Source organism: Tauraco erythrolophus, chromosome 21 (assembly GCF_009769465.1).
Source record: "Tauraco erythrolophus isolate bTauEry1 chromosome 21, bTauEry1.pri, whole genome shotgun sequence".
In the NCBI taxonomy this organism is placed as follows: Eukaryota; Metazoa; Chordata; class Aves; order Musophagiformes; family Musophagidae; genus Tauraco; species Tauraco erythrolophus.
In genome coordinates, this window is record NC_141485.1 from 6,116,510 (window position 1) to 6,144,168 (window position 27,659).

The 27,659-nt window shown below is 42.4% G+C and overlaps 1 protein-coding gene across 1 annotated transcript; it reads left to right on the plus strand.

The window, feature by feature from the left end:
* Positions 1-1,979: 1,979 nt before the first annotated feature.
* Positions 1,980-27,629, plus strand: PITPNA (phosphatidylinositol transfer protein alpha). The gene is made up of 12 exons (XM_086624411.1): positions 1,980-2,017; positions 7,296-7,326; positions 12,936-13,081; positions 13,675-13,766; positions 17,510-17,517; positions 18,449-18,523; positions 18,900-18,983; positions 20,373-20,450; positions 21,394-21,504; positions 23,156-23,278; positions 24,016-24,085; positions 25,398-27,629. The coding sequence occupies exons 1-11, from the start codon at positions 1,998-2,000 to the stop codon at positions 24,061-24,063; spliced, it is 816 nt and encodes a 271-aa protein (XP_086480537.1). The 5' UTR covers positions 1,980-1,997; the 3' UTR covers positions 24,064-24,085; positions 25,398-27,629.
* The last annotated feature ends 30 nt before the right edge of the window (positions 27,630-27,659 follow it).

The following is a 27,659-nucleotide window of genomic DNA, read 5'->3' on the forward strand; positions in this document are numbered from 1 at the left end:
GCTGAGACTACAATTTAACTGTAATGCTGCTACAGCCATTGAAATGTTTCACTCCCACAACAAAGCCTGGCCTCTTCATGCTCTTGTCTAAAAAGGAAAATTGTAGGATAATGAGATGTTAACTAAGTCAGTAAATGACTAAAATGTTTTAAAGTAGGAGATTCCCCTCCTGACAGGCTGGTGAATTTGCAAAATGTGCCACAAAATATAAAGCAGATACTGTAGAGTAAAAAGAACGGAATCTTTAAAACCACAAGTTGTGGGTTTTTCTCCTTTTGAATCTTTCGTGCATCTGCAGAGCTTTTGGTATTCCCTACTTCCCAGTTTAGAAGTGCAAGGTATTCATAACGGAAACGAGTATTACAGTAGGACTCCTGATAGGAAAGGACTGGGTTTTTTTTAAACAAATAACAATCAAAAAGACACTTCTGATTTATATTTCACGTTATCTTCTCTGGAATAGGTGAAACAATGCTGTGTTATGTAGATGCATTCTTTCATGTTAATTATAAACCCTACAGGTCCTTGTTGTTCTACCTGTTCTGCTCAGCCTGTCTCTGTACAATCTGTTTTAATCAAGTGTCTTCTACTCCACGTTGTCATCCTTCCTTCCTACTGTTGCTTGTCACTTCCTTGTGCCTGACCCTCTCTGACTCACTTTTATTCCTAGGACAAAACCCTTTTTTTCAGAAAAAAACCTCTTTTTAACCTGACAGCATTAGCCACCTCTACCTCCTCTGGTTCACAAGTTGTTTGGTTTTTTTTGTAGTGTTTGTCAAAGTTGAATTGTAAGCTCCTTGGGGCAGGCCTATGTCATCTTCTCTGTGTTTGTAAGGCGATGTGTGCTCTTGCAGTACTATATAAAAATAAATGTGGTATTAACTTAATCATTAGTTTGCCTTTTGAGGTTGAACATAATAAAGGTATCGCTTGGTTCCTAACGAGGTGACGTAAGCACCAATGTTACACGGTGTCATCTGCCGAAGGGCATGATTGTTGAATGTTTGCTTGACTTTTTCTTCTCCAGGTTAGGAGACGTCAATTAATCTCTAGTGGAGGAAAAAAAATAGTATGTTAAAAATATATATATTTAAATAATGTATAAAGCAGGTTGAGAAAGATCAAGCTCAGTTAGACAGGGTGAACTGGTATCAAATAGTGAAAAATGAACGAAAAATGAACGCCTGGGGCCTGAGACGGGCATGGTGCAGGAGAGATGCAGGTGTCGGTGGGAAAAGTGTGTATTTTGGTTATCCGTGCTTGAGCCTGGTGCTGCTAAACGTATGGCGTTTGATTTTTTCCAATCAAATAAAGACAATCCCTGCTCTGTGATTCCAGGGACAACCGGAGCTCTTCAGCTGTTACTGAGTACACGCCACGTCAAAGGTTGTTTTTTGAAATTGTCTTCTAACAGATATCTGGGGTTATCCTTACTGCCGAGTAGAGCTGGGGTGGCGGCAGTCCTGAAAAAGAAAGAAAACTTGAAAATGACGTAAATGACGACCCGGTGACGCGGCGGAGACGCGCTCACCCCACCCGACCGCGGGCTCGGCTTCCCGCCGGCTCTTCGCGCGCACCCCCGCGCCGTTTGCCGCCCTCCGGAGCCAAAAGCGGCTTTTGGTCGCTGATCGCGCGCAGCGGTTCGCACCGGGAGCGAACCGCGCTCCGCGCGCGCCGGCGGCGGCAAAGCGGCGGGAGCGCGCGGACGCACGCGCCCCCGCGGAGGGCGGGCCGGCCTCGCGCTCGCTCCCCCCTCCGCGGCCAATGCCCTCGCGCGCGCCGCTGAGGTAAGCACGCCTGCGTGGCGCCGTGACGCAGCCGTTGCCGCAGAGACGCCCCGCCTCCCTCCCGCCGCTCCGGCCCCCCCCCACCCCCCTCCCCGCCGCCTCCCCTCCCGCCGCCCCGTCCCGGTGCGGCGCGGTCCAGCGGAGCGGCCGGGAGGCGCCTGTCACCTTCAGCGGGGCCGGCCCGGGCGGGAGGCGCGCGGCGGCGCCGCCATGGTGCTCATCAAGGAATAGTGAGTGTGGGGAGCGACCCCCCGGCCCCCTTGGCCCCTCCGGCTGCGCCCCGGTCACCCCCCATCTCTGCTCCCGGTGGTGCTCGCCCGGGCCTGGCGCGGTGACCGGCCGCGGGGGGCGGCCCGGCCTTACCCTGCACTGCGGCCGGCGTCGGGCCGCGGGGAGGGAGGGGGGGGAGCGCTGTGTGAGGGCTGCGGCGCCGGTGGGGGCGGGAGTGAAGGTCACGGCGGCAGCGGGGCGGGGGCGGCCCGGGAGCCGGCGGTGCCCGCGGTACCCTCCGCTTGGGCGGGCACCGGCCTCCCGCCGCCTGCCTCCGCGCACCGCCGCCGCGGCTCCCCAGTGCCCAGTTTGGGGAGCCCTGCGGCGGGCGGCCCGGTTCGTGCCCCCCAGGGCTGCCCCGGCCCCGCGTCTTCACCTCCGGCTCCTCGCCGAGGGCGGGCGAGTGTTCCCGGTGGCCCGGCGTGGAACTGACGGCGCCGAGGGCCGTGCCGGAGCCCGGCTCGCACCCGGGCCGGGTCAGTCCCAGCGGTTTCGGTGGGAGCCGGCGGCATCGCGCCCCGCTCGCGTTGTAGCAGGGCTCCGCGGGGAGCCCGGTGTTTAATCCCCTTCCTCTCCTTCAGCTGTGTAGTTAATTCCCAAATAGAGACTCGTGCCAGAAATCAGGTAGCTCCAAAATATTTTTTTTTTTTGTGTGTGGAAACCTCACCTTGGAGTTAGTTCACTGCTGTCCCCGAGGCTGCTGCGGTCGTTCTGCCCCGCGATGGGGAAGAAGGGATGGAAAACAGACTGTGTCGTGACTCTGTGTGTGTGTAACTATTTATTAGTCACATCAGTCCTTCCTTCAGCTGCTCCATGCTCGCTGGCATGGGACGCTCTTTTGGACCGGTGTGCTTTGGCTGGGTGTCTTTGAGCTCTGCGTACCACTGCACCCACTGCTTTCCTGAATTCTTGACGTTAACTTAAGTGCATTCTTAATTTAAGTGCATTCTGTCCTTTCAAATTTCTTTTGACTGATTGAAAGGACTTTTTTTTTTTTCTCCTTACAGAAGACAGCTGTGATCCCAATCATTAAGTGGGTTTTCAGGTCTTCTCTTGGACACGTTTATCTGCATGGCAGCGTCCTCTTGATAGCAATTACTTGCCAGATCATGGACCATTCTGTGGATTTAAATATTAAAACTATGTTGGGGGTTGTACTGGTCCTTGTAGTTGTTGTTAATCTTGACGAACTCATTTTTTTTCCACCAATCCCGAGACCTTTGCTATTTTTATCCAACAATAGAGATGTAGAATTTAAGAGCGGCAGCAGAGATGGTCTTTGTAACATAGAGACACCGTTACCTTCTGAAATGTTAAACTGGATAGCAGACAGAAGCCTGGGCTGAGTGCTTAGTTTGAGGTGTATGAAAAGATAATTAGCTTGTTCTTCTATCACATCTGTTTATTGCTATTTTGGTATTAATTTAGTTGGTTAATGTGCTTTTCCTCTTACAGCTCCTGTCTGGTTTATTTTTGTTCACATTCACGTATCTTTTTCGTGCTTCTGCCTACAATCTCTTGCCTTGTACTGCAGTAAAGCTCACTTACCAGTGAGCTATGCTGCCTACAGAGCGTCTCGTAAAGATGGGAACATATGTACTTTGAATCTTCAGATTTCTGAGACTATGAGAAGTTCATTTTGATGGTGATCACTTCCAAAGTTGTTTTGCTTGATATGATTGTTTACCTCACCAAATCAACATATCTACTGGTCTTTCAGACTGCCTGTTCCAGAAACAAAGTATGAAGTGTAAATGTTAAGACTAAAGGTTAAAAGACCAGAATTACTACATTTTTTTTCTTTTTACAGGCTTCCATTTCTATTTTCAGAAGGGTCACCAAAGCTATTAAGCCTTGTTGTTAGCTATATTGTCCTGTTTCTTTTCTTCCCTTCTTTGTGTCTTTATTAGGACATATGTAGCTCTAAGGACAGTCAAGGTTGCTGCTGTACTTTAAAGATGTGCATTTATTTTTGATTTCTTGGGATTCCCAGCCAGCTCTAACAGTTGCACACTATGGGTTGTGTCACTGTATTGGTTCCAGTAGAAATCTTCCTTGATGTTGAATGTGAAAGTTGCCCATTTTACCTGCTGTTTGAGATGTTTTTTGACTACATCTCATGTTCCAGGAAGCAGTTGTTTAAGGCGTATAGGAACTACTCATTTTGGTGTGACCTAGATGTTTGAAGTACTTTGCTATTGTTTTATTAGTTCTCGTTGCCCCATCGCTGCACACAGGTACCTTACTGCCTGCCTAGTGTAGGTGGTAAAAATATAAGTGAGCTGTAACTGCGTGTCATCTGAGCAGATTATTCTTCCATCTCTGTGACCCCATGTCACTTCCTCCCTACTAAATCAAATGGGTGTTATTATGTGCTCCATAGGTATTTTAGGAGACGCTACAGAAATAGGGCGATGTATCAAAAACCTGATGTCACATCTTTTATCGTCAGACAATGTGTTATCTTTTCTGTACAGTTTCTTCTACTGAGGGTTACGCAGTGATAGCTTTAATGTTTTCATTTGATGTCCGATCAATCTTTCAGGCTTATCTTTTCTTTCTACCTATCCATGCTACAGATAAGCTGCATGGGTTTTGTTCCTTTGTTTGGTTGTTTTTTTTAGGGTGCAGGGTTTGTAAGTGCTGGTTGGGGTCTTGCTTCCTCTCCATATTTTGATTTAAACTGTGTCGAAAGACCTTGAGGAGAATCAGAGTGTAGAGACTCACTTCCCTTTCCTGTGAAGTGACGATAATGACACTGACCTTCTCTGCAGCTGTACTTCCCTTTGCTGTCTTTTGAGGCAGATTTTCATCTAGGAGGGATCTTAAATGTCTTCATAATTTTCAGGCCTTTGATGTGGCAGGCAACTGCATCATAGAATTTGTCGTAACTTGATCAAGTTCTGTCCCAAAGTTAGGAGTCTTTGTTCCCATTGCTGCTCCTGCGAAGCTTTTCCTCTGGATCCTCTTCAGTAGTCTTCCCTCCTCCTTCTTTATCACTTGGCTATGTGTAAGTGTTAGTCATCCCCCGCCGCCTTGGTTTGCTAGGGTAAACAAATTGTGAACTATTTAACTTCTTTGTGTTTCTTTTTCTCTGGACATTGAACTCTTAAGATAATATTCAGATCTAGTGTCTTCCAGTTTCCTGAACGGAATTTCATTAGCTTACATCAATCTTTTTATGCCAGGCTTTCTAAAGAGAGATATTTGAACTCCATTCCAAAGCCATTGTTTCTTCCCTGTTTCTTGGTCTTTCACCATTACTTATCATCCCATCCCTCTTTTCCTTCTTGCTGCAGTTTTATCCAGTTAACTAACCTAATGTCATGCTTGATGGCATGGTCTACCTGTGGAAATCCATCTTCTGGTTTTTGTTCTCCCATATGTAAAGAACACCATACTGAGTTGGACCAAAGGTCCTCTTCCATCTTGCCTTCTTTCAGATATTTTTAGGAAACAATATACAAATAGTGAGTAGAATGATTGTTGTTCAGTATGTTCTACCCGTAAGTGGCGTACAGACTTCCATGAGTTGATCAAATCCCATTTTAAAATTGCTTATACTTGTGTTTGGCAAGGAGTCCCCTAACTTAAGTATGCATGATGTAAAGAAGTACACTGGATTGGTCTTAAATTTGCTGCCTTATGATTTTTACTCTTTCTTGAGTTGTTCTATTGTCAGACATAGTCATTGTTCCTTCTCCATTCACTCTCTCACACCATTCATGACTCTCTAATGCTCTACAGAGTCTTAACCCTTTAGCTGTTTTTTCTTCCAAGCTGAAAAGCCTAGTCTAACTACTTTCTGCTCACACAGAAGCTTCTTCCCATCTCCAGTCATCATTTTTGCCTTCTTTCACTTATTCTTTATCCTCTTTGAGATGGGGTGACCAGAACCAGACCAGAACTATATGCAATATTGAAGATGTTGATGCAGGAGAGATCATAGTGGTGTAACTGTCTTTTTTTTGTGTGTGTATGTATGGTGTTACAGTTTCTGATGATGTGCTGACTTTTGAACTGCTGCTGAGCTGATGTTTCTAGATGTTTTTCCATAAGGACACAGAGATACTTGTTGGTGATAACTAATTTGGGGCTCATTAACCCCATGTGTTGGGGAAAGCAAGTGCCTATAGTGCATTATTCTGCTTTTATTGACACTGAACAACTTCTGCAGTTCTCAGTGGCTCTTTCTGCAGTACTTTGCAGCCAGCATAAAGCATTGCTGTCGTAAATAATCTTGCATAATCTGTAAATTTTTGCTCCTCTTACAGTTTGTTTTTTTGCTTTCTTGCTGGCAACATTCCTCTAGTGTAGAAAAAATCAATTTTTGCCAGTATTGCATTTTAAAAATAGGTTTATTAATAAAGAGGACTTTTTCCTGATTTCATTATATCCTAATTTCTTTGAGACTAATTCCCAAAGAACTGGGAATTCTTTGGCCTATGGTAGCCATATACATTTCATATCTGTATCTTGCTTTGGTTCCGTATTTCCACATAATCTTTACTGAAAGCAGACCTCAAATACAAATCTAGTTTTGGAGATAGATATAATATTTTTAAAGGCCTTAACATGCATGCATTTTTATCAGCTTTAAACTTAGCTTTATTTTTGTCTTTTTCAAGAAATCTCAGCGTGACTTCTGGCAGTTTTCACTCTGTAGTCCAGTCAGTTGAGTCTAAGAGGAGGCATTCAGGAAACCACAATGTGAAAAAAAAAAAAGTGACTCATGTATAGAAATGGCAACACCTTCCTTTGCAGCCAGCTCTGAGAAAGCCTTCCGTATAGTTCTCTATTCCAGTAGGAAACAACTGGGTAGGACATCTGAGCCATGGCCTGTGACTGTCACCGATCTCGGCAAAATTGTTGATGCTCTACAACTTGCTGAGAAGTAAGATGTGACTGTGGGAAGAACGTAGCGAAAAGGAACGTGCAACTGTTTTGATGCTGTGTAGATTTGTAGGCTGGTAAAATATTACCAGTAAGGGTCTGTGAAAATTGTATAGTTTTAGCATAATTGCAATCCTAAACTCTACCATGTATTGATTCTCTCTGAGGCTGTTACATAAACAGTCTTGGGACTAGAAAGTAAGCACTAGGGATGCTAGCACTAGGTGGATGCTGGAATGCTGGGGGAGAGGGGATCTGTGTAGCCATTCCTGCGAGGAATGTGTCATGCAGATTTTGCAGCTGCAGGGATACTTGTTAACTTTCTGTTTCTTTATTCCCTTTCAGCCGCGTTATCCTGCCTGTGTCTGTGGAGGAGGTAAGTCCTTTTCTTCCTGCTTCCTTTCTTTAGGACTGTAAATAAACTTGCGATCAAAGCAGTTTGTATGAAAAAAAAACCACAAAACTGCAGAATGCAAAGAGAAGGATGTATCTGTCTTCGGGACCCCTGTGTGCTGTTACTCATTCACCATCATTTTGACCAAATAATTGAATTTCTTTGAGCCTGAGAGTATTGATTATCTCTCCTGTATTTTCAGATGTGTTGATTACAAATCTTGACTTGTCAGACTGCTCTCAAGTGCAGTTTCCTTTTGATTAATACTACTGTTCTTTTTTTCTGTTTGTTTGGGGTTTTTTTAACATGAAGAGGAAGCTTTAGTACAAATTTAAATTATGCTTTAAACTGTGTTTTGCCAGAACCCTTTTGTTTTAAACTCTTAGACAAAACTCAACAATTTCTTCTGATTTGTGAGGCTGGTATAGCAAAAGAAAGATTTTGTATATATTTCCTAAGACTCTTTAAGACCTGTCTTCTCTAGCTCTTGCAGGAAGAAAACTTTCTTTTTATTTAGGTAAAGCTCTAATTGAGAGAAGAAACATAGTTTATAATGGAGATGATTTTGATCACCAAACTGCCTACGGAATAGCTGTGCAGAGCCTGTGGCTGAATTCCCTGCTGTTTTCTCTGACAGTTGTAGCTTGCTTTTCCTTACTCCCTTCTGCATTGAACACCACTCTTGCACAGAATCTGATCATATAAACGTTTTCCAATTTTTTCATGTTCATACTAGCAAGGTAGATGAGAAATTGAAATGACTGAGTCACTGACTCTATAGAACTTCTGTAGTGGTTTCCTTCTTCTGGATGTATTTTTTTTTCTGGTGATTCTTGACTGTAAGCCTTAGGTTTGTGAGCTCTGATCGAGGGCTTGTTCTAACTCTTAGGAACAGCTGTGGTAACAGCACTCTTGTTCATTTTTCTTTCCCCTGAATATAGCAGCTTCTGTGGCATAGACAGTGGTGAGCTGGATCGTGGCAGCACTGTTTTAAGCATATCTCTTTTATAACTCACTACTCTTTTGACAGAACACAGTTTAGAACTTGATGTAGTGTATTCCTGCAGCCATGAGGCTGGCTAGTAAAAGCAAAGCAATGTTTTAACGAGTTCCTTGTTCCTGTGGATCAGTCTGCTATGACAGGCATCACATGCTGATGGAAAGCCTAGACCTCTGATCAGAGAGTGGTTTTAGGTCTATGTTCTATGTTGGTGCAAGAATGAGACTTAATTCCAAGTCTGTCTGTTGCTTACTCCTGGCCTGTAGCTTATGTGTTTTCTGCATGAATCTGTTTCAAGCAGTTTTAACAGAAGTCTGACTAAAGTATTAGAGGAGATAAGTTTGCATCTTTTCTTGTGCCTGAGTGCTACTTGTGTGAGGAAGTCCTTGACAAAGAAATGACCAACATGATAAGCTTTAGCAAGCAAGCAAAGGATGCAGACTTGCAAGTTAGAGAAAGCTGTGGGTAAATGGTGCAGTACCGCAGAGCTCAATAAACAGAAGGCCTTAGCCTGAGTAAGAGGAGCCCTGCCTCGTAGCGATATGCCTCCTCGGTATCAAGCTGTGAAAAGAGAAAGTCAAAGCATCGCTATACAGATTGTTTCTTTGAGGAGGTTAGACTGGATGGAACCCAGCACAGGGTTTTTCTGAGTTCTCTGATACTGGGATTAACCTTCATCCAGTTAAAGCGAGTCCCTTGCTATGCTCTTTTCCCTCCCTGGCTGGCTGTTCAGTGCCAGGCGTGTTGGAACCTTGTGTGGAAGCTGCCTGTGTGGAAAATTGACGTTTTGGGCAGTATATAAATCTGTTGATCTCCAGCAACCTCCTTGTCTAAGAATGCCCTGGGGCCATCTGTTTCAGAAGTATTCCTCTCCTCTGGATCGGAGGAGTTCCAGAGAGTTGAGTAACCTGCTGAAAAGTCTATAAAGTGAAGAGCAAATAAACATCATTAGAAGAGAAGGAAGGAAAGTAGTAGAGAGACCACCTTAACGTGCTTGGATGTGCATAGACCGCCAACTTGAACAAACTTAATTTCTCGGCAAACTTGCGTATTGTCACCATGTCCCCCGAGTGACGCCCCTCTTCGAGATCTGGTGGTTCTCATGTGATGGGCCAGATTTCAGGAAACAGTTCCCTCAGTGGAAGGAGTTTTTCAGTTCACTAAGCTTTGGATATGTACTTGTGTGATATGGTAGTTTTAAAGATATGCTTGAGAAGAGAGGTTATTTCCAATATTGACTGAAAGGATGACTACTGCTTTGTGTCTTTCTTCCTCCCCCTTCCTGTGTGGAAAGATGCTGACACGTCTGTACCTCGCTTGGTCACTGCGCTGCTGTCTGTACTACAAAACAGCTGTTGCAGCTTCATTGCTTTCAAAGATTTCCTTGCGCACAAAACTCTAAATAGGGCTCTGGAGACTTGTTGTGGCTCTTGATGGTGTAGCTGCTCATTAAGCATCCCTGGCTAGCAAGAGAGCTTCTGATTTCACTTTTCTACGGGCAATTTTTGCTCGAAAGACTGAAGAGTTTATGCCTTCTGCATGCAAATTGTTGCCAGAGGTCTGATGCCAGTGTGTAAGATAGGGAATTAAATTAATTGTGACTCTGAGGCATAATAGGGCTCAGGGAGTCTTTTGTGTCATTCTGCGATATGCCAGGGACTCCGTGTTCAGTCTCCTCACCCCTGGCAAATGGAGCTTAACTGATAGTAAGGAATTCAAGAGAAAACCAGTGATCAGGAAGACATTGGAAAGATGTGACTTAATGAATAGAGAGATCAACGCAGAATAGTTAGCCAAGTAACTGCTAAGATGGGAACAAAATGGTGGAGGAGAAGCCCTGGTGATGACTAAAACTTGAAGGCTGGGATGTAGGAGTTAGGCTGTAGCAGACTGTCTTCTGCTGGGAAACTCTGCCAAAATGGGGTCCTGCTCAAGTGCAGGCTGCGAGCTGCATTCCTGTGTTGTTTTATACATTGTCGCACTGCAGGGAGCAAAAAGCAAAAAATCTTGTTGTGTCTTAGATGCAAACCTTTTACTTTTGTGCTCTGACCAACATCACGTTGCACAGTGCCAACTTTGAGAGCGTGGACTGGAGCGGCTGTGTGGGTGTCCTGCCAGCTGCCACTTTGAAATGCTGGTATGGATTAGAGCTGTGTGTACACGTTCTGTGCTGCCTCTTTGTTCCTCTCACATGGGAAGGAGCTTGCCAAACACAAAGGACTCTTATTTATTAATTGGGTTCATAGCTGCTTTCAGGAGAAAAACCGTTCTTGAAGACGGCTGCATTGAGATCAGGCCTTCTGAAAGAAATTTGGTGAAATTTGGTGAAGATATGCTGTCAGCTGTATAAGAGGTGTTGTGGCACAGATCAAAACAGATAACTTTCTGCAGAAGAGAAGGCTTTCAGGAGCTCTCAGGTCTGCAGGGATGGGTCTGCCTGACACTTAGGACTTCATGGAGCCAGAATCTGTTTTTCTGTTAACTTTTGCAGGCAGATGCTGTGGGGTTTGTTCGTTGGGACAGTTTTATTTGGGCCTTTTCCTCCTTTATCAATGCGATTAAAGGATCAGAAATAACAGGGAAGATTAAGTGATGAAGATGCCAAACCAAAGGGCTTATCCTCTTAGTGTGTGAACTTTGACCCACGTATTTAAAAGGGAGAAGTGAATGAGAGACTGTTACTCAGAGGAATTAGTTTGTGCCCCTGGATACCTGTCCTGAGACTTGCTGCAAAGTAGTCACAGCCATTCAGTCCTCCCCTCTAATGCTGTAGTTGCCCAACTCATGTTAAATTCTCTTCTCTGTGAGTGTACATGTGACTCTCACTCTACTAAACCAACTTACTTCTAAGATTTCACAAGTCTTATGTTTTGATTTTCTGGAGAGAGGTGAGTATTCTGTTTTGTACGGGTCATCTGTAGGGAGTCATAAGGAAAGCAATGTAGTGTAGGAAATGTCAGAAGGCAGAGAGTTGTGTCGCAGCCCGAAATCCAGACTGAAACCCAGTCTGCTGATGACAGTGCAGAAACTGTCCAACCAAGTGAGGAGGCCTAGTATAACCTGGGCCGGTATCTTCTGGGGAGAACCAGCAGAGCTTATAGCTTGAAAATACCCTGTGGATTGCTTTTCTTATAGATTACTTTTCCTGGATGGCTGTTTGTTTAGTTTTCAGGGATAGTCTGACAGGTAGGCAGGCTTACTTAATGTGCCTGTGTGTTGGACTTGAGACTGTATAGAGCACTTGTTTCAATCCCTCTGGCATGCTTTTTGCCCTGCCCCAGATTAACTGAGGCCAGGACATCTAGCCTATTACTGGTTTACCATCCTGCTACTCTCCCAGTAGGAATACACGTTTTCTTGGTTTTTGTTAGCACCAGATGGTACAAAACACCCTAGAGCTTGGGTACTGTTTTTATTTTGGATGCTTTGACAACAAAATTTTAATCACTCTAGAAATCTTCCTTCATTGCTAAAGATGTACCAGCCCAGTGAAGTATTTCTGGGTTGCCAGCTCTGAGCAGTATTCCACTTTTCCAGCCTGGGTCTCAGTGTAGGGGGTGGTAAGAGCTATTCCTGATTCTGAACAACAGCCCTGTGCTGGTGAAAAGGAAGACGGCCTAATGGGCGTTCCATTGCTTTGTAGCTATGTTTTGGAGTTTTTTGGGGGTTTCGGTGGTGTTGATTTTTCAATCGTTACGCTTCTGATGGCTAACACTGCGGATTACCCTTTCAGGCTGCCTCTCTGTACTGCCTTTGACAGTAGTTGCCGTTTTGCTCGCTTTCAGTTCTGAAGACTTAACTCTCTTTTGTTTGAACGCTTCCTTTTTCCTCTAGCTTCTTTGTCCTTAAGCCCTGCCTGCTCGTCTAACTCTGCCTCAGAGGCCTGTGTGGATTTTCTTCATTTGATCGTGTTTGTTTTGAGCTCTGCATCCCCTTTCTTAGCTACCAGAGGCAAGAGTGTATTAGTCTTGACATCTTCTGTAGAGAAGAATGTTCTGTTTTGCTCATATTCTTGATTTTCCTCTGCTCTGCCCTGTGAAACATTTGGGCACGCTTCCTATGAAAGAGATGATATAGTACAAAGTCGTTTGAGTGATTCCTGGGAAATAGTGTTGCCATTTTGTCAAAACCTTCATGTGAAGTTCTTTGGGATTCTTCTGAATAAAGTGGTGGATGCATGTACTGGCAGGGTGTTATTTTACATTTGACCTGAACAGTTGGGACTGTGTGCCAAAGAGATTGAAAACCAATGGATTTTGCTATGCTGTGCCTGAAATCTCCTGCATTTTCTTTAAATGTTGTCCTGAAGCTCCTTTAGTCTGTTTTACTTTCTCCTCAATTTGTGTTGGTTTGCAGCTTGAGATTTAAGAGTTAAAGGTAACTGTTCTATTGGCAGTGCTTTCCTTCTAACTACCACTCCAGCTTTCTATATCAAAACGAAATTAAATGAGCTACTTATCTGGACACACAAGTGGATGTCCTTTTCTCTGCCTTCTTTCCTGATAATAAATTTCTCCTTGCCTTCTTCTGATAAAGTTTCTACTTCGGCTAAATTATACCTATCACAATAATGTCTTTCTAACTTCTTTAGTATCAAGTGGGACAGCTGTATTCTGTAGCAGAAGCCAGTAAAAATGAAACTGGTGGAGGTGAAGGAGTGGAGGTCCTGGTGAACGAACCGTACGAAAGAGATGGAGAGCGTGGGCAGTACACACACAAGATCTACCACTTACAGAGGTGCGTGAAACATTTTATTCCCAGAGTCAGGCAAGGTTCCTCAGGCAAGAGGAACTGGAGGAAGATGCGATAGGGTTGCAGCGACTGTGTAAATCGCAGATTATGTAAAGTCTGAAAGATGTAGGGGTAAGACAGGTGTGTAACAGCAGCTGGCATATGGTATGGCTGGAAGTGAGCATCACTGGTACGCCTATCCGCCCCTCTAAGTATGGCTGTTGTCCCAAGAAAATCTCGCTCTGATCTTTTCAAAGCAAGTATGATCCTGTTACCCGGTATTTTGATACTTGAATTTGTCTAAAGAGCAAAATGCCTCCTAGATTTCCACCTGTTTTCAGCCTCCTTTTTTTCCTTCTGTTTTTCTTTCGTTTCATTATGTAAAGAAGTTTAGATTAACCTGTCCTAATCAGTAGTCTCTGGAAATCATTGTACTGTGAGTGGGGAGAACCCCCCCCAATTGCACCCGTGTGCACATGTGCAAGACTCTAGTGTCTGCATTTCGGGTGATGTTCTGCCTGTCTCGGTGTGTCTGGGACATAGCTCTTGTTACATGTATTTCTTGTCAATGCCTGCCTTCCTGTTTCCAAATTCTGCAGCAAAGTGCCAACATTTGTGAGAATGCTGGCCCCTGAAGGAGCTCTGAATATACATGAAAAAGCGTGGAATGCCTATCCCTACTGCAGAACTGGTGAGTGCATGGGGAAGGACTGTGGGCTGCTGGCTTTTTGGTTTCTTGGGAGTGGGGAGGAGGGCAGGAGGCAACCAGTAGGGAAGCTGTTTTAGCTCTTACCTTAGATTTCTGTTCTCTAAGCCGTTTCTGTGGTCAGGAAAAGCAAAATGTAGTGCTGTGAACTTAAACACCCTTCTCTGATGTGCTGCTAATGAATGACGGTGGAAATGAACAGACCACGAAATGGATGTTCGTCCTACTAAAGGAAGAGATGTGTAACGCTAGTGAAATGAGTGTACGAAGGATGATTTTTATGTGCTCAAGCGCAGCATAACCTGGTGGGGAAAAAAATGGAACATGAAAGAGGGGAACGAGGAAAATCTTGGTTGCCTCTTGCTCAGTGCAGTTTGATGGCAGCGACAGTGTTACGTGACTGAAATTTGCTCAGTTGCAGTATTCGAGGTCAGTGAAGGTTGAACAGGTGATGCTACAGTTGCTTCTGGGTTGGAGAAGTGACACAGATATCCAAATCTCATCCAACAAGCGTGCAGTGAATCCATCTGTAAAGTCTGGGGTGAGGCTCTGGAAGCTGTGTGAAGTGGTGAAATAACGTCAAACCCATTTTGCACAGGAATGTTTAGTATCTTATTTACTCTCTGAAGCTATCAGCCACAATGTTTAACCACTACTGGTTTTCCGGTCTTTGTTGCTGTAGGAACTGCGAATTTGACTTTGCCTCCAAACTTATGAAGTATTTCTGGCTGTGTTTTATGCTGTTCGTATCTTTGAAGGATACATTTTCTGTTATTTGGTAGTGGTACAGTTGCTATGGGAACTGTAAACTTAAAAATTCCAACTGTTCTTGAAACTATAGAAAAAATTACTGTTTTTCAACAATTTACTTAAGAGAATTTTGAATGAAGTGTTTGAAAAGAAGGAAAAAGCTTTGCAGTGGAGGAGGATAACGTTACTTCAGTACGTGAAATTGCATGCAGCAGTCTAGTGGAATGGATGTTTCGAACACAGAATTCAAATACTGTCGTCAGCAACTGCAGAATAAGGTTTTTAATGTGTCACAATTAAAGATGCTGAAACAAGGTTATTTACAACCGATCTTTCTCATTTTTATGCAGTTTTCTTGCTGCATATTACTTAAATTAGCTAGTAAATGTCTAGTTTATTACCATTTTAAGTACACTGAACTGGTTTATATGCAAACAGTTATTTTATTAATTCTTTAAATTGTGGAAACAGATCTGACTAAGTTGACTCCAATAGGTTTTGTTGCTAGCTGTGTCCTCCATCAATTTCTGAAACAAAGGTATGGAGTTAACTTGTTTTGTCCCTCTTAGCTGCTTATTCTTCAGGTACACACTGCTAGCATTCTACTTAAGTGGAAAAAATGTGATACTAAAATCAAGTACAAGACTTTCCAACGCAGTCGAAGAGATTTCAGATTTTGGTATGCTAGAAATGATAACATAACAAAAAACAAATCCTCAACAGTAATAAACACGGATATAATATGAGATAGAAAGTGCTTTGCTGTGGGGGTTGGAGCAGAAGGCAGTTTTTATGCGGAGGCTGACAAATCTGTTTAGAGAATCTGCCAGCCTGATGTGAATCAAGGAAAGCACAGAAAAGTTGCTGAAACCTTCACTTGCTAGTCCTGGGCAGGAGGGAAGAACCCATGTATGTGGTGCAGGCTGCCTTGTGCATTATCATTTTACTTTGGGACTCACTTGGATATTTCGGTCATATGTGAGAAGACTCGATGACCTCATGGGAATATTTGTGCAACATGAAATGCTGTGCTGGCTTTCAGTCTTCTCACTAGAGTTTGAGACTTAAGAGCCAGGGACACAGTAAGAACTAAACCTGGTTTGACTGTGCAGGAGTTGGTCGTAGTTCTGCCTGTGCCCTCCTGTACCACGGTGATATTAGAGTGCTGCTCTCTAGAACGCTGCTTACGTGCGTATCTGCCATCACATCAAGCCTTTTAAGTTTGAATAAAGCAGTACTTTTAGTTAATCTCATATAATTTAAAAAAAATACCATGATGCACAGTTATCCTTCTTACATTTCCCAGTATCTCCTCTGAAAAGCTCAGTTATTACTTTAATATGCATATTATATACCATTATTAATACAGAAGCACTGCAAGTTGAAGGAATTGAGATGCCTAGCTTAGAAATTCCTGCAGTTCTGCAGACGTGTTTGTGCTGTAATACGTTGGGTTTATGTACTTCGAATAGAAGCCTTGCTTTGCTCCTTTGAGAGTGTGAACTGTAAATTAGATTGTCATTGTATGCATTTACAACTTCTACAGCAAAAACGAAGTGAGGATTGCCTGATGGTTATAACTGTGGGCTGGTGCCAAGAACAGTGTTCTTGGTTCTTTTCTGCAGTCTGACTTAAATATTGATGTTGCTTAAGTGTTTTTAGAAAAGCAATTTGGTGTGTGTTCCACTCTTCTGGGTGTCAGCATGAGATGCCTGTGGCCAAATGTCAAGAAATTGAGAAGTTATAACTGCAGCTGAAATGTGTAGGAGTTGCTGCTGTAGCACCTCAAGTGCAGGCTGTTATTTGTAGCAAGCTGAGCATCTAAGTTTTAATGGACATTTCTAAAGACTTTCATTTGTTTGCTTTACAAATGAGGAGTCTTCTCCATAGAGAAGAAATTAGGAAGGTGAATTAACCTGTTTTAAGATACCTCCATAGTCATGGAAAAGCAGTTTGTCATGGGAAGGCTCTGATTTATAATTACTGCTGGTTTATTCAGTATTTTGCGTGGACTAGAAGGAAGAAACTCCTCCTTGCAGAAATAATGAAATGTTCTTTGAGATTAAGTTCAGCCTTTTAAAAATTAGCCTCAGCTCTGCTTGCTTGTTCTCTCCCTCCACCCCAGCATGTCAGTCTACATAGTTAGCCTTCTGTAAATTGTTGTAAAAAGCAATTTTCAAATTGTTACGGGTTTAGAGCAGTCCAAGGCCGAGCAGTAGGCAATGGAGGTAGCTGGATGTGTGTGATAGGTGATAAGGGATGGTACAGTCCACAGGGTGTTGGATTGGAAACTCACAAATTGTAGTAGTACCTTTAAAACAAAATTACTTCTTAGTAGAGTCCTCATGTTAGACTTTAGAACAACCCAGCAAAGTTCAACTCTAGATTCAGACATCCTTACTGGATGGAGGTAGAACTGCTAACGTGCTCTGATGGCTCAGGTAGAAGAGACGCTGGCTGTTACAGGATCTTTAATTGCTTTTCTGTGTTGAATAATTGAGCCTTACTATCCAGGGGTTTAGTTACCATGAGCAGTAGAGATGCAGAGGGTCTGGTTACTGCGTGCAGGAGCGATGAGGTCTGCACTGGCCTGAAGTCCAGCATGTGTTTACTTCAGAACTGCAGAGAGGTTTCTTATCTGCAAGCGGAGAAAGGATTGGTGAAATGCCGTCAGCTGGACATACTTATTCCATCTTCTCATCCAACTGGCTGGAGTCCAGAGAACAGAAGTGGCAGTACATAATTAATTGCTGCTCCTCTGGGTTTCTCCAAGTCTGAGAATTTCCAGAGAAGTGGGTGAAGTTAGCCGGGTTTTATTGACTTCTAGGTTTTTTTTTCTCAGTAGTATCAGCGGCCCCCTGGGAAGCTGAAGTTCTCGCTGTTTTGCTGATGGGGGAGGAGGGAAATGGTTGTTGTACATTCTTTTTTCACTAAAGTACTGTATCTCTTTCTTTTCATGTGTTGATTTCTTGGACCAGTTATTACAGTAAGTATTGTTTTTGCTGATGATCTACAGAAGCATGTGTTATGTCTGAAATGAAATGTTCTGGCTATAAGAAGCTCTTTAGCCTGAGCTAAAGGCACTTTAGCTTTTGTCATTGTAAGATCGTGTCGATTAAACCCCCTTTCCCACTGTGGCATATCCACGAACACTTTGTAACTAGGGACAGAGATCTTTCTTTACCGCAGCGATGCTCAGCTTTACACATGGGAATATGCCATTGCCCAGATAAACTGATTAAAAGAAGTTAGCTCATACCATTATGTCCCTTTGAGTAATCTGTCTTCCGAATTTGATATTTCCTTTTTACGTGCTGAGTGTTTCACTGGCTTGTGCTTTTGTTCCTACTCCCTTGAGGGAGGATAGGGTTACCTTTGGAAGTCCTTTTCTACTCACAGTAATAATGAGAAATGGAAAGTTTTTTGCTTATTTGGCAGAACCGTGCTTCTTGTCCCTTCCTTTTCCAGTGTCAAAAGCTCTCAACGCATCAGTTTAATATTGTCGTCCATTTGAAGAGATGCATCCAATATGTACTCAGTGCTAGATCAATAATCTCTTTGAAAATACAATTTCTGCCTGGTTAACTTACGCTACGCTTTCTAAACTCAAAATAGAGTGGCAGAAGAAAAGAAAAAAAGAAAAAAAAGAAAAAGCTATTTATAAGCTCCGAATGTTTCACTAACACAACTTAAGTTTTTTTTCAGTGAACAGCTTGTGGTTTATTTCATCTTATGTTTTTAATGAACAAACAATTTTTCTAAATGCCATGATGTGTTCACGGATAATTCTGAAGTTCCCTAAGTCAAATCCCAATCAAGTTATAATTCTTTGAGCTGACTTTCCTACTGCTTATCTAGCTAATAAGAGGACAAGTTATATATCCAAAGAATAACAAGAAGCTTTATTTTGATGACAGAATGAGTATATGAAGGATGACTTCCTGATCAAAATTGAAACCTGGCATAAATCAGATCTTGGAACACAAGAGAATGTAAGTACTTGTGTTGTGTATTTTATTCATCTCTTTAATGTCACAATGCTGCTTTCCGTACTAGATGAGAGAATTGCTGTGGGGAACTATTTGTTCACTGTGTTCCAGGATTTGAAATGCTTATCACACTAGCAAGGCAGACTCCCTCTCATTGGCTTCTCATATATGCTGAATAAAATTGTCCTCCAAACACTTGTTCTGTGTGTGCACCTTTGCTCTTTGAGAGATCTCATATTGTGTCTTTACCCGAGTGTGTCCTCTCCGCCTGTGGAAGGGGAACGTGAGTGTCTGCATCTCCATCTCTTTTTTTTACTGCCTTAGAATGGGAGTGGTCTGCAGCTGAATCAGTTACATTAGTCTTGTACTTTCACTGCAGGTTCATAAACTGGAGCCAGATGTGTGGAAGAATGTAGAAGCTATTTATATAGACATTGCTGATCGGAGTCAAGTACTTCCCAAGGTATGGTAGGTGGGTAAAAGCTCCCTAGTGTGGGAGGCCTTGTGCTGAGAGAGGGATAATGTGCAAACTGTGTTCCCAGGGATGGTCGCAGGTAACAGGACAAATGAGAGGATGGAAAGAGGGAGGAAAGGCTTTCCTTAAAAGTGTTTAAGCAAGCTAGAGGAAGAGCTCTTCAAAAACCTATGTCAAGACTCTCTGTGAAATGTGTTGCTTAGCCTTACAGTGCATGTAGCAGTGTATATATATATATAGTTCTACAGTGCAGCAGCTGATAATAATGCTTGAATAACAAGAAATGGCACTGCCCTTTCCATACGGGATCTTTTTTAAACTGCCTCCTTTTTGAAACTGACTCATGGCTTCACAAATATATCTTGAAATCATGTAGCTAATACTTCGTGCTAAGAATCACTACAGTTACTGTAAGAAACTAAGGAGTGTTTTTGTACTGTACTGGAAAAAAACTCCACCATATAAAAATGGAATGTTGTTTGAGTTTCCTCACTTAGTATTTCTGATACCATTCAAATATGGCTAATTTACCTGTTCTCAAACTTAGCCTTGAGTATTCAGACAGACTTAGTACTTATTTTATCTTTTCTTGCCAATAAAGATGAATTGGTAGAACATGAGTAGCATCTGATTCCAATAGATTAGGCAGATACTAATCTGTATCTGCAAATACAAACTATCTGAATTTACATGCTGTCAGAGAGCAAGGAGAATTCACCTGGACCAGAAGACTCCAGAAGAAGATGCTACCAATTGATCTCTTTTGGCACTAAACGAATGGTGATTTGAGTTTGTTTTTATTTTAATTGCATTGAGGGTAGGAGTAGAGTAGGCACTCCTGTTTTAATCCAAGATTCAGGAAAGGAATGCTGCAAATCATTTGCTGTGCAATAGGGAGCATAACTGATGCCTCTTTGTTCTTGGTGGCACTGTGAGTTTGACTGTGCTTGTCTTCTCTAGTGTGCAATATGTGAGCATCGTACTGATACGGTGCTGTGAAAAATACTGCATACCACAGCTCCAGGGAGCATAACTTTTCTGCAGCAGCAGTGTTTAGCTCCCAAAGGGAGGAGTGGTTACAGGAAACCTATCCTGAGGGTTTATAGATCTTCTGATAGCCTTACCCCAAAGGAGTCCTTACAGAGGTCATATCAGTTTGTTGCCACTTCTTCACATAGGTCTAGGACACAGCACGGGGGGCAGAAATATGTTTCCTTGAAGAGTGCGTGACCTAATGTTGAAGTCTGCAAACAGTAGCTCTTGAGAAGGCAGTTAGAGGTTAGTCTTTGCCCACCAGAAAAAGAAATCCTTTGTGACAGTGAGCAGCTGAGTAACAGTAGGATAATTTGTGTTTAATCTTGTGTGTCTCTCCGATAGGATTACAAGGCAGAAGAAGATCCAGCAAAATTTAAATCTGTCAAGACTGGTCGTGGACCTCTAGGTCCCAACTGGAAGGTGCGTATTGGATAAGTTGAGGAACTGCATCACCTTGCGTGACTGAAGTATAGATACTGGGGCCTGGAGCCACAGACACAAATGTAAAACATTGGATTTACTTCTGTAGAAGGAAATGCAAAACTCAGCTGGTGATCTGTTCTGAAGTTATTAAAGGAAACGGAAGAGTTTGGTACAAATAGATAGAATCAGTTCCAAAAAATCACCAGAGCTGTCTGGTGTTCAGCCCAAGGGTTCACCCAAGAGAATTCAAGGATGAAATAGCTGAGTTATGAGCAGCAATGTTTAAGCTTTCACTCAAAATTTTGGAATCTGAAGACTCTAGAAGTGCAAATATGATACCAGTCTTTAGAAGAGACCCTGAATGAAATCTGGGGAGCTACAGGTGTGCAAGTCTGATCTCTGGCAGGCAAACTTAGAATCTGGGATTGATATGATCCACTTGGGAAGAATGGATACGGCTCCTGTAAAAGGAAGTAGGAAAGTCCACCTGACAAACCTTGTGGAGTTTTCTTTAAGGCTTGATAATTATGTGGATGACTCAGGTGATATAACCTATTTCCAAAATGCTTTAGATAGGGACTTTGTCGAAAGACTTTTAAGGAAACTAAGTAGCCATGGCTTAACACTGAAGATACTGAAAGACAAATTTAATGGAAGAAAAAATGGAGAACAAAGGAGAGGAAGTAATGGTCCATTCTCCAAATGGAAGGAAAGCTACCTGTAAGAGGAAACTAGGGTCTATTTTCATCATGGTTTTAAATACCCTCGAAAAGGGGTGAGCAAAGATGTGACAAAACTCGTTGATGAAAGATAGGCAAGGTGTAAGGATGCAAGATGGTGGTGAGGAATTGTGGAAAGACTTCATAGTTATTACTGAAGGAGCTGCTTTCCTGGAGACACTTGATCTGAGTTCTGATGCGAATATCTTTGTGTCTTGCAGAAGGAGCTGGGGAAACAGACAGATTGTCCGTACATGTGTGCTTACAAACTGGTAACAGTCAAGTTCAAGTGGTGGGGTCTGCAAAATAAAGTTGAGAACTTTATACAGAAGGTAAGTGAGCTCTTTGATAGGGAAAGATGTGGAAATGAGACATGTTTCATCTCCCATCTGCTTTAGCACCTCAACTACTTCTATTACTGTATCTTGCTTGGAGATACTAACTTGAAACCCAGTCATGTCACCTCAGGCAATACAGTCAAGGTCTCTGCCTGGTGTACTGCCATCAGGTGAAGTTGGATTCAGTTTGCTGCTAAGCCAAGAGCAGGGCTGGCTAGTTGTTCTGAGAATTGGCTATTGAACTGTTTTCACTCTGATATATGAAGGTAAACTGGCTGTTTTGCTTTGTTTGATAGATCAGCCTGAGAATTGCAGTCCTTTGGTAGTTGATCTGTGAATGATGAGATGATGATGCGTGCGTACTAGGGTTATTTTAGTCAGGGGCAAGACATGTTTTTGTGGGAAGGTAGCTTCAGTTATCTGATCCTAATCAGCTTGGGATCTTTCTGGCAAGTCCTAGAGCTCTAGTCATGTTTTCCTCTCCCAGTCTGCTGCTTGAAAAACCTGTGTTAAAAAATAAGCAGATGGCGGGAAACTTCATTAACTTAAAACATGAGTAATTAGTATCCTGAAAAGAGCTTTTCCTGTGGCAGAGTTCATAACTCTTGAACTAAAGCAGGATGCTAGACCTGGGAATCAGTAGGTGCAATTTTCCAGGCAATGCCATGTTCATAAAATACCTATGACTTCAGATCACGGAGACTTCTCGGTGGTTAATATTGATAAACTACAGTGCTGCTTCTGCAAAAGCAATTTTCTGGTGATAGAATCTAAAGAGAACTCTAAGGGGGAATGAACATGCTGCTGTAGGATTTCAAATACCTGTAACAAAAGCCCTGAACAAAGCATGTCTTGAATCCCACTCTCTTTGAGTGTCTCTTCAACTACACGTTTGCATCAAAGTAGTTGAGCTGCTTTTGATGAGGGCAAGTTATCAGATGTGAAACCATAATTGGTAAAACTGAAGTGTCATTCCTTAATGAGAACTTTCCAAGAGGCATTGTATACCCTTGCCTAATGTAATGATTTTGTCTAACTTATCTCCTATGAAATGGAAATAAATTGCTCCTTGAAAACTTGAAGTAGCTTGTGCATATTAGTTACCTCTGTTGAAAGGTTTTCAACTGTGGAAAACAAGTTTAGACTTTTTTTAGGTCACTGCAAAAGAAGAAAGCAAGGTAGGTGCATGTCAGCCCTTTACACTTTCTAACCTCCAGTTTTTAGTAAGTCAAGGATTGTATTTTAAAAATACTTTTATTCTGTTTCTCCTTTTTTCTGCACCTTTAGGCCAACTGTTGTGCTTTAAGTAAACCCAAGCTGGAGCACTTTATTCAGCCAGAGCAATGCTGTCAAATCAAAGGAAATTACTAAAGCAGTCACTAATTCTTTCAATGCACTGTGCAGGCTGCTGTCTAGGCTTGACAAAAAACGCATTTCTCTAGGGGTTCAAAGCTCCAGATATTCTGTTAAAAGAATAAAAATTAGCCAGCTCCAGTTCCCAGTTGTGGCAGCTATATAGAAAGGTGGGTGAGGGAGCTGGTTATTCAGTGTACACGTCTCTGAAAATTGTTATGATCCAGTTAGTCCATATTAATTGCCCTATGAGTAAGCTCGCTTGTGTGTTTTATTCCTCCTCCTTTTGCAGCAAGAAAAGCGTCTCTTCACAAACTTCCATCGGCAGCTCTTTTGCTGGCTTGATAAGTGGGTTGATCTGACTATGGAGGACATTCGTAGGATGGAGGAGGAGACCAAGAGACAGCTGGATGAGGTCAGTGGAAAAGCAGGGCAGGTGTGGGTTGCGGGAGAAATTGTTTCTATCCAGTCCAGTAGAGAGAGGAATGACTGGTGCATTGTGGTAGCATAGTGTGTATTGTTCTCCTGCTATTTAGGTCATGCTGCTTGTGGTTTGAACGATAGTCTGTGACTCCATTGTGCTGGCATTTCCTTCTGATCGTTATGGACTTCTCCTTCTGTTTGTTGTTGAGCCAATAAATGTATTGAACCACAGGTGATGAGGGTGTGAGTGGCAATGATTCATTTACCCCTTTAATATATTCTGTTAGCTTTTACTCAAAGCTGAATGGTCATTTTTGTCCTCATTAGTTTAAAAAAAACAGTTCAAGAAAAGGATTTTTAGCTCTGAGTATTATAAGCAGGTAGAGGGGAGTACATAACAGAGTTCTTACTACGAGAAACACAAATTTGGTAGTACTGAGTAGATTGCTCCGTGATTTGTGTCCTGCACTGCACCCTTCTCTTCCTTCATGCCTCAGGATATTTCAGTATAGTTTCATGTACACTCTGCCCTTTGGATAATGGTTCCATATCCCTGGCAGACCTGCAGCTTTACCAAAAATGGTGCCTGCATATGCATATTCACAAAGCTGGTTTGGGATGCTCATATATAATCAGTGTCTTACATAAAGCAGGCAGCTTTCCATACCAGTAAATTTTGAGATAACATCATGTAAGAATCAGTGCTTCAATAGTGTTTTTCTCTTTCAGATGAGAGAAAAAGATCCAGTGAAAGGAATGACGGCTGCAGATGACTAACATGACTTCTTCCTTGTGCACTGTAGGTATTGAGAGACTTTGATAAAACTATATATTCCTCTATTTAGGAGAAAAAAGTACATTTGGGTAAGAAATGATCCTGTTCATAGCTTCTGGCAGGTGTTAATTGTTTTTATAGTGAACTTGTTTCACTGATAGGTTAATGAGTGAGTTTACTGTTTTGTTTCAGAACTATTCTAGAGAAATGTTTGACTGAAAATTGTAAGAAAAATGTGTTAGAACATTTTGTAGACTTTGCTGCTATTCTTATTTCTGTAATGCATGTGTTACTTTCCACGGCTTTCAGTCCTGAAAGAATAAGTTTGGCCTGCAAACACTTAAAATGCATTTGAAAATTGAAAAATCCTTGCAAGTGCATTTGGAATGTGTTTCTTGCTTTGTTTGTTAACAGTATTTACTAATACGTCAGGGTCTGGAGCAACACTTGCACATTGCAGGAGAAGCAGCAATGACAATTTTAAAGCTTTTGACTTGTTTTTTGTCTATTTCGTTATAAGTATGTTAACTTGGCAGGGGAGGGACTATCATACTGGAGAGTATGTATGAATTTGCCTTCGCTGGCCAAATCCCTGGGCTATATTCCAGACAGCATGTTGGATGATTACGTGTAAGCAGTGCTGAGAATGTCGAAACTTATTCTGTTAAATTGTGTAATCAGTTTGGGGTTTGGTTTTGGTGGATTTTTCTTACACACTGTACAAAAATGTCGTATAATATTAGGGAAGTAAGAAGGTGAGGAGAAAGAAGAGATTGTCCGTTTATGTAGAGAAGTCCAAGTTACTAGCCACAACTTTTCTAGGGCAGTAAAACGCCATCCTAGCTATCCTTGGAAGGAATGGGGTGGGGCAGAACCACAGCCTTATCAAGGACTGACTGTTTGCCTCTGCTTGTCCTCTGATACCTGCTGGTTGTGTGGTGGTAAGTGGGGAACACAAGGTGATGGGGTGTCTGAAGGGATGTCTTCTGGTAGACCTATTGTAATATTTTAATGTGACTTAAACCTTATTCGTTTCCTCTTCATTCACATTTGTTCTAGTTCTTAGAGAAATGAATTGGTGGTCTTCTCAATTGTACGGTAGCCTCTGGACTTGGTAGATTGTTTAAATTGCAATTTCTATTTGTCATTTTTAGGCTGTATGGGAAATTCTGCTCCGGATTAGTGCTGAAATGCAATGATGCAGTGGTGTACTGCCATTGTCTGCACTGGTGACTGTGTCTCACATTTGCTTTCTGAAGCTTCAGTCTGATGCTTCTTTTGACACCCTGCTCTTCCAAAGTGGTTCTAAAACGTTTTCCTGTTGTCTCTGTTTTAGTTTGTGAGACAGTCATCAGGAAGGCCCGGAGAATCCACGCACTTGACTGACGGACCATCTCTGGATCAAGCCTTTCTCTATCCAATCGGCAGGCGATTTTAAACCTCCCATAGCTAATTCTAGATGCCCCTTAATATTGTGAGCAAATAGACCGTCTGGTACTAAGCACTCCAATGTTAGCACGTGTATGAAGGAGGTAGCTCCTTGGAGACGTGTGACTTAGAGATCGCTGTATTTACGACTCCTCCCTCCTTTTTTTTCATTGTGTTCAGACCAATTTCCATGTGGCCCTGTTTGATTTCCAAGTGACATTTTTAGCTAAAATAGTCTTGTGATGTGGTGACTTAGATATTTTTTTTCTTTTTTTTTATTTTTCCAACTGGGATAAACTGCCACCTTTGTTCCTGCCCAGTCCTTCACCATTCTTTGAATGTCTGTTTGGAGAGGGAAACTGTCAGTATTTTAGAGTGCAAAACTATCCCACAAAATGCTATGCTCTGACCCTTGCTCCCAGGTGAGAAACTTGATGGCATGTAATCTGAATACATAATCAGGAGTAGCCAGGTATAGTTCTTGGTCTGTGATGAATCATGATAAGTGGCTTCTGCACAGCATTACTTTGTTCTGTCTTAGCACACATGAATTAAAGACTGCACAGAAGCTGCATTCAGTGTCCCCATGCTGGGGCCTTCAGCACATAACTGTTGAGTTACAATTTAGTGGTACACGGTCCCTTTGGCCCGTGTAGCTATGTTGTCCTTCAGCTGTGTGTGTCAGTCTTACAAAGTCATTATGAAAAGTTGCTTGACATATGTTGCAACTTCCTGGTTCTTTATTTACTAAGACTTCCCGTAACTTACAAAGCTAAAATTATTTTGACTAATAATAATGTGATTCTCCCTGGACAAATTGGAATGTAGCAAAAGCTGGTGTATAAGTAAAGTCTTGGTATCTGATTACCTCCAGGTGCCTGGGTCGGTGGTTCTGCTCAGCAATAATGTTCCTTCCGTTGCAAGACTGACTAAAATATCTCCTTTCATGCTATAAAAAAGCAACCTATAAAGACCTGCAGTTGTTTTCTAGGATATCTGTCAGTTATTATAAATCACAAAGGATACTGTTAAACAATATAAAGAGCTGTGGTTATTTAATGAACTCAAATACTTACTGTAACTGTCCTTATGTTGATATCAGCTTTAGACAATCAAATAAGCAGACAGAATCAAAGAAATGCTGCTTTATTAAATACATATGAGAAAAAAACAATTTCTTTGCTTATGCCTAAGGCCCAATGTTTGATTTTTCTTTTTTTTTTTCCTCCCCCCCCAGTAGTAATTACTTTATTTCCCACTTCTGTATTTGGTGGCACTCACACGCAATACTGAGTGCCAAGCACAGTCGTGGGTGTATCACCACTTTTGAGGAGCCTTTTTGGCATTCTGTAATACATCCGACTCCTTCAGCCCTTCACATTCCTGCAAGCAGGAGATCCTGAAATGATCCCGTGCCATGCGGAACAAGTATGTGCTGGGATCTGAACTCTGTTCAGTGCGAGGGAAGATGAGGCATGCTCTGGAGGGAGAGGATGGCGTTTGGTTTCTGGGGAGGGGGCAGTTTATCCCTTTATTTTTAGTTTGTTATTTTGCCTTACTCATGTCTAAGTGCAATAAGCTCTGAATTGTACCAGTAACTCTGGCAGGCTCTTCTCAGTGACCTCAGATGGTTTTGTGGGGTCGAGTTTGAGGGATTTTTAGCAATCTCACCAGGCAGAAGTAAAACAAATTTGTTGTAAAATAGGTGAAGAAACTAAATTTTAATCTGCGAGGCTATTTGGGACCAGGATGTTTCATGGCATCCTCTATAGCTCTTCAAGAAGTGTTCTAGGAGTGTAGGCCCCACTTCCAGTTCTTTCAGTTCAACGTATTTTTAACTGAGAATTTATGCGCTGACTTCCGTTCGTGTTTGTCGGTTACGTTTTGAGGGATTCTTACACTTGAGGACAACCCGAGAACACACATAGCACACTTGTTCTTTCAATTCGTGTGATCCAAGAGGCTTTCCATCCGATGACACTAATCGCTGTGGAAGCAGATTGTAACATTCCACCGTGCAATCCTTTTTTGATCCTCTGATTTCAGAGTAAGAGCTTTGTGTACAAAGCTTTCCTGATTAGTGGAAAAACTGGGAAAAAAATAAAAAAGCAGGAACTCTAGCCTGAATATTTCCCCACACACACTTCTTGCTTTCTTTCCTTCCAATTTA